Below are 10,118 nucleotides of genomic sequence, written 5' to 3' on the forward strand. Positions count from 1 at the left end.
AGGAGCAGGCTCAGTAAGTGTGAGGAATGTCAGCAACTACTCCAAAACTCTCACCATCCGGTGGGGACTGGTGAGGGACATACTAGACCTGGTGTGGAGGGGAGGGAGCGGGCTGTGATGGAGGATGATTGCTGTGAGGAGCAGGCTCAGTAAGTGTGAGGAATGTCAGCAACTACTCCAAAACTCTCACCATCCGGTGGGGACTGGTGGGGGACATACTAGACCTGGTGTGGAGGGGAGGGAGCGGGCTGTGATGGAGGATGATTGCTGTGAGGAGCAGGCTCAGTAAGTGTGAGGAATGTCAGCAACTACTCCAAAACTCTCACCATCCGGTGGGGACTGGTGAGGGACATACTAGACCTGGTGTGGAGGGGAGGGAGCGGGCTGTGATGGAGGATGATTGCTGTGAGGAGCAGGCTCAGTAAGTGTGAGGAATGTCAGCAACTACTCCAAAACTCTCACCATCCGGTGGGGACTGGTGGGGGACATACTAGACCTGATGTGGAGGGGAGGGAGCGGGTTGTGATGGAGGATGATTGCTGTGAGGAGCAGGCTCAGTAAGTGTGAGGAATGTCAGCAACTACTCCAAAACTCTCACCATCCGGTGGGGACTGGTGGGTGACATACTAGACCTGGTGTGGAGGGGAGGGAGCGGGCTGTGATGGAGGATGATTGCTGTGAGGAGCAGGCTCAGTAAGTGTGAGGAATGTCATCAACTACTCCAAAACTCTCACCATCCGGTGGGGACTGGTGGGGGACATACTAGACCTGGTGTGGAGGGGAGGGAGCGGGCTGTGATGGAGGATGATTGCTGTGAGGAGCAGGCTCAGTAAGTGTGAGGAATGTCAGCAACTACTCCAAAACTCTCACCATTCGGTGGGGACTGGTGGGGGACATACTAGACCTGGTGTGGAGGGGAGGGAGCGGGCTGTGATGGAGGATGATTGCTGTGAGGAGCAGGCTCAGTAAGTGTGAGGAATGTCAGCAACTACTCCAAAACTCTCACCATCCGGTGGGGACTGGTGGGGGACATACTAGACCTGGTGTGGAGGGGAGGGAGCGGGCTGTGATGGAGGATGATTGCTGTGAGGAGCAGGCTCAGTAAGTGTGAGGAATGTCAGCAACTACTCCAAAACTCTCACCATCCGGTGGGGACTGGTGGGGGACATACTAGACCTGGTGTGGAGGGGAGGGAGCGGGCTGTGATGGAGGATGATTGCTGTGAGGAGCAGGCTCAGTAAGTGTGAGGAATGTCAGCAACTACTCCAAAACTCTCACCATCCGATGGGGACTGGTGGGGGACATACTAGAGCTGGTGTGGAGGGGAGGGAGCGGGCTGTGATGGAGGATGATTGCTGTGAGGAGCAGGCTCAGTAAGTGTGAGGAATGTCAGCAACTACTCCAAAACTCTCACCATCCGGTGGGGACTGGTGGGGGACATACTAGACCTGGTGTGGAGGGGAGGGAGCGGGCTGTGATGGAGGATGATTGCTGTGAGGAGCAGGCTCAGTAAGTGTGAGGAATGTCAGCAACTACTCCAAAACTCTCACCATCCGGTGGGGACTGGTGGGGGACATACTAGACCTGGTGTGGAGGGGAGGGAGCGGGCTGTGATGGAGGATGATTGCTGTGAGGAGCAGGCTCAGTAAGTGTGAGGAATGTCACCAACTACTCCAAAACTCTCACCATCCGGTGGGGACTGGTGGGGGACATACTAGACCTGGTGTGGAGGGGAGGGAGCGGGCTGTGATGGAGGATGATTGCTGTGAGGAGCAGGCTCAGTAAGTGTGAGGAATGTCAGCAACTACTCCAAAACTCTCACCATCCGGTGGGGACTGGTGGGGGACATACTAGACCTGGTGTGGAGGGGAGGGAGCGGGCTGTGATGGAGGATGATTGCTGTGAGGAGCAGGCTCAGTAAGTGTGAGGAATGTCAGCAACTACTCCAAAACTCCCACCATCCTGTGAGGACTGGTTGGGGGGGATACTACACCTGATGTGGAGGGAAGGAGGAGAAGTGCTCTGGTATCTGCCTGTCCGGCGGCCATTTATCTCTTCTAGCAGGCTTCTTGCCTCTTGACCTGTGTCCTGTATACCGGGCTGGGGCTCAGGCATTGAGGTGAACGAGAGAGTCTGGACCTTGCTGGTGACACAGGTGGTGGGGATGATGCAGGGACTGCAGAGGATCCCATGTCTTCATGATTCTTGTCACCTTGAAAGACTGAAGCTGCAATGCACTTTGTGCTGAAGAACTAACACTGCAGGTAGGGGGGTGACCAATAAGGAAAGGGAAATCAAAACTAGGTTTTTGACTGGAATATGTGTCCCAGACAAGACCCCTTGCTGGATGCTCGGGCTAGTCGTGACCTCCATACAGAGGCCCCGAAAGTCACTTTCTCTGCTTCTGAGAGGAATTACTCTATAGGAGATTGCTGACTCTGGAAGAATGGTGGTACCTGCTGGAGTCGGCTAGTCATCCTGTAGTGATCTACACTGATCATGAAAATGTGACTTATTTACAGACAACAACTTAATCCTTGACAGGCCCTATGGTCATTATTCTTCACCCGATTAGATTTTCTTCTGTTCTGCGTATAAGAATGTTAAATCTGACCACCTGTCAAGATCCTTTGATCCCATTGATCAAAAGATGCAGTACATGATTGATCCTGCTAAAATTCTAACTGTGGCTCCTGTTTGACTGAAGAACATTCCCCCGAGAAAGTCATATGTACCTGAGTCTGTGAGAAAACTGGTTTTGTCTTGGGGACATGGTTCCAAGGTAGCTGGGCATCCTGGTCAACGTAAAACTGCAAATTTAATCTCTCATTATTATTGGTGGCCTTCAATGTTTGAGGATACTTGGAACTTCATTTCTGCTTGCACCACCTGCGCTCAGAACAAGACCCTAAAACCAAGGCCCTCTGGTCTTCATTGTCATTTTCCTATTCCTGAGGCTCCTTGGCAGCACATAGCTGTGGACTTGCCCAGTCATCTGGCTCATATTGTCCTTATGCCCAGATTACCTTCAGCCAGTCAGCTGGCTAAGAAGTTTATCGATCATATCTTCTGGGTCTCTAGATTTCCACTGCTTATGGTGTCCAATAGAGGGGTCCAGTTTACTTCACAATTCTGGAGAGCCATTTGCAAATTCATTGCAAGCACATCTGGGACTATTGCATTTATAGCAGCCAGGAGTCACTGGCCTACTGATGGGATAATAGCAGCTATTTCTTTATAGGTGTTTTTTTTATGTATATACATATATTGCAGTTTCCTGCCCGTGTGTGAGAGGCTGCAGGCTCAGTCACAGACAGCACTGTGTGCACCATTCATACAGGGGGTGACAGAAAATACCTCGCAGATAAAAAAAATTATATTTAATCTTTTTCTGTGATCTAATCACAGTTGCAAGCCCGTGTGTGTCAGGCCCACAGACTGTATTGTGCCCACTGGCTAGGCCTCCACTTATACCGTTACAGTGTGTTACTCACTCAAATACCTTTCAGATAAAAAAAATTATATTTAAACTGATGAGAATAGTACTACAGAAAATACCACTCATATCAGGTGTGACAGTAAATTGCACGGCGCAGACGCAGTGACCGTGGATTCAAACAAAGGGGAGGGAGCCAGCGTTTTTTTAACCATCAATTCAATTCACCTTTCGGGGACCCTTGGTGTTGTACGTGGCTGGGTGGAGGAAGAAACCTTCAATGACATCAACGGGACATGGCTAGCTTGGTATCCAACCTTGTACAAATGGGGAGTTTGCGGTTGTTTGCGGTTGTTTGCGGTGCATTAAAAGGGGAGTTTGGTCTGTCAATGTCTGTGAAGCGGGCGTAACCCTTACACTACCTGATCGATACAACATCATACCTGATCGTATACACACACTGGATGTTTTAAACCACGTTGTTCAAAAAAAATAATTGGATTGTTAGGTGATTTATGCCCTTTATGGATTAAAATCCAACTCTGCGTCAACTATGTAATTTTCCATGGGAGTTTTGCCATGGATCCCCCTCCGGCCACAGTCCATGTGTTAGTCCCCTTGAAACAACTTTTCCATCACTATTGTGGCCAGAAAGAGTCCCTGTGGGTTTTAAAATTCGCCTGCCTATTGAAGTCTATGGCGGTTCGCCCGTTCACGAACATTTGCGGAAATTCACGTTCTCCGTTCACGAACGGAAAATGTTATGTTCAAGTAGGACTAAAGGTTTCAGGATGGTGTCTTTAAGTAGAATAGGCCAGTGTTTAGCCAGGATGCTTCTCACTAGTTTATGTGCAGAGGAGTAGGTGGTAATAAATCTGCACTGGTATGATGGGGATGATCCTTATTTGCACTGGGTGTAAGGCAATTGGTTTGGGCTAGCCGACTAGCTTTCTGTAATGCTGAATGAACAGTCTGCTCAGGATAACTTTTATCAAGGAGATGTTTGCGTGTGTAGAAGTCATCCCCTCTGGAGCAGTTCCTTCTGACTCTCCTAAATTGGCTGCATGGGACATTTTTTAGCTATAGTGCATAATGGTCACCATCAGACGTAGCAGGGTTAAGGGTACTTTCACACTTGCGGCAGAGGATTCCGGTCGGCAGTTCTGTCGCTAATCCGGACGCAAACGGATGGCATTTGTCGGAAATACCGGATCCGTCTCTCCGAGGTCATCCAGAAAAGCGGATCTGGTATAAATTTTATGCATGCACAGACCGGAAAGCCGGATCCATTTTACTTGAACACTTAATGCCGGATCCAGCACTAATACACTTCAATGTAAATTAAAGCCGGAGCCGGCATTCCGGCAAGTGTTCAGTATTTTTGGCCGGAGAGAAAACTGCAGCATGCTGCGGTATTTTCTCCGTCCATCGCGCTGCCTTCCGGTGACGAGCCTATGAGATCCAGCCCCCTGGATCTCACAGGCCGGAAGCTGTATGAGTAATACAGAAGTATTGGAATGCATTGTAAAGGATTAGACCCCCAAAAGTTCAAGTCCCAAAGTGGGACAAAAAATAAAGTGAAAAAAAAAGTTGAAAAAATAAAGTTTTCCCCCCCAAAAATTTAAAGTTTCAAGTAAAAATAAACAAAAACTAAATTTTCTCCAAATAAAGTAAAAAAAAATTGGTAAAAAAGTATACATATTAGGTATCGCCGCGTCCGTATCGACTGGCTCTATAAACATATCACATGACCTAACCCCTCAGATGAACACCGTAAAAAATAAAAAATAAAAACTGTGCTAAATAAACCATTTTTTGTCACCTTTCATCACAAAAAGTATAACAGCAAGCGATCAAAAAGGCGTTTGCCCACCAAAATAGTGCCAATCTAACCGTCACCTCATCCGCAAAAAATGAGCCCCTATCTGAGACAATCGCCCAAAAAATAAAAAAACTATGGCTCAGAATATGGAGACACTAAAACATCATTTTTTTTGTTTTAAAAAAGCTGTTATTGTGTAAAACTTACATAAATAAATAAAAAGTATACATATTTGGTATCGCCGCGTTCGTATCGACCGGCTCTATAAAAATATCACATGACCTAACCCCTCAGATGAACACCGTAAAAAAATAAAAAATAAAAACTGTGCTAAATAAACCATTTGTTGTCACCTTACATCACAAAAAGTGTAATAGCAAGCGATCAAAAAGTCACACGCACCCCAAAATAGTGCCAATAAAACCGTCATCTCATCCCGCAAATATCATACCCTACCCAAGGTAATCGCCCAAAAACTGAAAAAGCTATGGCTCTCAGACTATGGAAACACTAAAACATGATTTTTTTTGCTTCAAAAATAACATCATTGTGTAAAACTTACATAAATTAAAAAAAAGTATACATATTAGGTATCGCCGCGTCCGTGACATACTGGTATATAAAAATATCACATGATCTAACCTGTCAGGTGAATGTTTTAAATAATAAAAAATAAAAACGGTGCCAAAACAGCTATTTCATGTTATCTTGCCTCACAAAAAGTGTAATATAGAGCAACCAAAAATCATATGTACCCTAAACTAGTACCAACAATACTGCCACCCTATCCCGTAGTTTCTAAAATGGGGTCACTTTTTTGGAGTTTCTACTCTAGGGGTGCATCAGGGGGGCTTCAAATGGGACATTGTGTCAAAAAAAACAGTCCAGCAAAATCTGCCTTCCAAAAACCGTATGGCATTCCTTTCCTTCTGCGCCCTGCCGTTTGCCCGTACAGTAGTTTATGACCACATATGGGGTGTTTCTGTAAACTGCAGAATCAGGGCCATAAATATTGAGTTTTATTTGGCTGTTAACCCTTGCTTTGTAAAAGTAAAAAAAATATTAAAATGGAAAATCTGCCAAAAAAGTGAAATGTTTAAATTGTATCTCTATTTTCCATTAATTCTTGTGGAACACCTAAAGGGTTAACGACGTTTGTAAAATCAGTTTTGAATACCTTGAGGGGTGTAGTTTCTTAGATGGGGTCACTTTTTTATGGAGTTTCTACTCTAGGGGTGCATCAGGGGGGCTTCAAATGGGACATGGTGCCAAAAAACCAGTCCAGCAAAACCTGCCTTCCAAAAACCGTATGGCATTCCTTTCCTTCTGCGCCCTGCCGTGTGCCCGTACAGCGGTTTACGACCACATATGGGGTGTTTCTGTAAACTACAGAATCAGGGCCATAAATATTGAGTTTGGTTTGGCTGTTAACCCTTGCTTTGTAACTGGAAAAAAATTATTAAAATGGAAAATCTGCCAAAAAAGTGAAATTTTGAAATTGTATCTCTATATTCCATTAATTCTTGTGGAACACCTAAAGGGTTAACAAAGTTTGTAAAATCAGTTTTGAATACCTTGAGGGGTGTAGTTTATAGAATGGGGTGATTTTTGGGTTGTTTCTATTATGTAAGCCTCGCAAAGTGACTTCAGACCTGAACTGGTCCCTAAAAATTGGGTTTTTGAAAATTTCTGAAAAATTTCAAGATTTGCTTCTAAACTTCTAAGCCCTTGTAACGTCCCCCAAAAATAAAATATCATTCCCAAAATGCTACAAACATGAAGTAGACATATGGGGAATGTAAAGTAATAACTATTTTTGGAGGTATTACTATGTATTATAGAAGTAGAGAAATTGAAACTTGGAAATTTGCTATTTTTTACAAATTTTTGGTAAATTTGGTATTTTTTTATAAATAAAAATATACATTTTTTACTTCATTTTACCAGTGTCATGAAGTACAATATGTGACGAATAAAAAATCTCAGAATGGCCTGGATAAGTCAAAGCGTTTTAAAGTTATCACCACTTAAAGTGACACTGGTAAGATTTGCAAAAAATGGCCGGGTCTTTAAGGTGAAATAGGGCTGAGTCCTTAAGGGGTTAAAGAATGATGATGAAGCTCACAACTTGATGAAGCTATGATGAGTAGGTTTGGCAAAGCTAAAGCTGGGATCATTCTTCTTCCAAGCTTGGTCACTGATAAGTTTATCAAAGCAAGATAAAGTGGGAAAGGACACATTATGTTCTGTTCTGTACCTGGATCCCTGGTGCCCATTTTTCTTGCATGCTATGTGGTAGTTTGGACACTACTGGATTCACACCTAGAGCAGTATCGAGGTTGATGGAGGTCTGATTTAGCCAATTCCAGTCCCTTTAGAATGTTATGCAGATCCTGGAGCTTGTGTTGTTCTTGTTAGTTAGTCCCTCCCGTGCTGCAGCAAGATTTTCCTCTGTATGACCCACATGAACTGCTCTTAGATCGTACATTTTGCTCTATAATAAGCGTGGGCTCTGCATCCTACATATGAGTTGTCAGAAACCTGATGCATTTACTTTGGTCCAGTGATAGAGGAAGCCACAGAGCTTTTTGTGGACATGCTTTTGTCAGAAAGGTACTACTAGAACTGCAGCTTGCTCACAGACCATGTGTGTACATGCAGACGCTGTAGACTTAGGTTTCCTTTGACTAATTTGCCACCGATATACGTGAGAGAACTCTCTGATGAGTGTGAGTGGCAGTCTCTTCTATAACAAAGAAAGTGATCTCACTGTAATCAGTCCTCTAGTAACACCAGTTACATGTAGAATTCCAGTGAGGGAGATGCAATGGATCTGCCTTTTAGGTAATTTTTTGAATGTACATTGAAAAACAATGAAAAAGGTCAAAGGAAAATCCTCTCTCCAGCTCTGTGATGCATGACAGACCGGAAAAGACTGCAGGACACAGCATGCAAGCTCACAGAGGAGGAGGAGTTACAAGATGAATGACAAAGAATTACAACCATAGATAACTTTATAAACCAAATATAACAATGGCCACTAGATGGCAGCAAAGTACACGGAGTATAGTGGATAACAGATATAACAATACAATTATGATGGATTCTAAATGAGAGCCATAAGCTTGGACAGCACACTATCTATTACCTATCTATTTACCATCAGTATTATCTTCCCATTATTATAATCTATCAATCTTTACCTATTGATCTATGTATTTATGTATATATCAACTTGGCTCCTATCTATTATGTATCTCATCTATCTAACTATCTATCTAATGTCTATGTATCTGTCTTTCCATCCATGTACCTTATTTCTGATGTTGTTCTTCACTCGCAGGTGAAGGTTTGGTTCCAGAACCGTAGAACAAAGCAGAAGAAGGACCAGGGGAAGGACTCAGAGTTGAGGTCGGTGGTTTCGGAGACGGCTGCCACCTGCAGTGTGCTCAGACTTCTGGAACAAGGTCGCCTTCTGTCCCCTCCTGGTTTGCCTGGATTAATTCCTGCTTGTGCCACAGGTGCTTTAAGGGCCCCAAGCAGTTCTGACCATGGGGCCCCATCCCACCATAACGTTAGCAGCACACCGCCTCACCAGTCTGGACTCCACACCTCCCCCACTGGACACAGCATCTTCAGCATGCCAATGCCATCTCTCCTGGGTTCAGTAGCCAACCGGCTGACATCTAACCCCCTTACAATGGCAGGAAACCTCCAGGAACTTTCGGCCCGATACCTCAGCTCCTCAGCCTTTGAGCCCTACTCCAGGAGCTCCTCCAAAGAGGTTCTAGAGAAGAAGTCTCTGGACTGACCCTGCAGATAGTGTGTGTGTATGTCTGTCATGTGTGAAGATAGGTGTACCCCACATTGTACCCCAAAACCAGAGCCGTAGGGGTAGAATTCACAAGCCAGGTAGTCAAATCTAGGAGACAGTGGGTCACTTAGGCAGTCAAAGTATCCACTGAGCTCATGGAAAATGACTTCCTAAATTCATGCACCAGCAGTCACTTTGTAACCACACTGACGATCTGGCTCTGGGGATTCTACTAGACATATCCACATCCTCAGGATACATACAGCACAACCTTCAGCTGCTGCGGGGGTTCACAGGACAGTCACTAAATAATTCTCATCTGTCAGCAGACTACAGACAGTAGCAGATGTATAAAGGAGGCTGTGCGGCTGCTGCGGGGTTTACAGGACAGTCATATTCCTCATCTGTCAGCAGACTACAGACAGTAGCAGATGTATAGAGGAGGCTGTGCGGCTGCTGCAGGGTTTACAGGACAGTTGCTGAATATTCCTCATCTGTCAGCAGACTACAGACAGTAGCAGATGTATAGAGGAGGCTGTGCGGCTGCTGCGGGGTTTACAGGACAGTTGCTGAATATTCCTCATCTGTCAGCAGACTACAGACAGTAGCAGATGTATAGAGGAGGCTGTGCGGCTCCTGCGGGGGTTTACAGGACAGTTGCTGAATATTCCTCATCTGTCAGCAGACTACAGACAGTAGCAGATGTATAGAGGAGGCTGTGCGGCTGCTGCGGGGGTTTACAGGACAGTTGCTGAATATTCCTCATCTGTCAGCAGACTACAGACAGTAGCAGATGTATAGAAGAGGCTGTGCGGCTGCTGTGGGGGTTCACAGGACAGTTCCTGTATATTCCTCATCTGTCAGCAGACTACAGATAGTAGCAGATGTATCGAGGAGGCTGTGCGGCTGCTGCGGGGGTTTACAGGACAGTCACATTCCTCATCTGTCAGCAGACTACAGACAGTAGCAGATGTATAGAGGAGGCTGTGCGGCTGCTGCGGGGGTTTACAGGACAGTTGCTGAATATTTCTCATCTGTCAGCAGAC

At 45.3% G+C, this 10,118-nt stretch overlaps 1 protein-coding gene across 1 annotated transcript in view; it reads left to right on the top strand.

The window, feature by feature from the left end:
* Positions 1-9,069, top strand: part of VAX1 (ventral anterior homeobox 1) — a 61,535-nt gene extending 52,466 nt beyond the window's left edge. Inside the window, exon 3 of the mRNA XM_040436506.1 lies at positions 8,602-9,069. Coding sequence (XP_040292440.1) covers positions 8,602-9,069 — 468 coding nt within the window. The remainder of the gene's footprint in view (positions 1-8,601) is intronic.
* Positions 9,070-10,118: the final 1,049 nt, after the last annotated feature.

Source organism: Bufo bufo, chromosome 6, assembly GCF_905171765.1.
Source record: "Bufo bufo chromosome 6, aBufBuf1.1, whole genome shotgun sequence".
Lineage (NCBI taxonomy): Eukaryota > Metazoa > Chordata > Amphibia > Anura > Bufonidae > Bufo > Bufo bufo.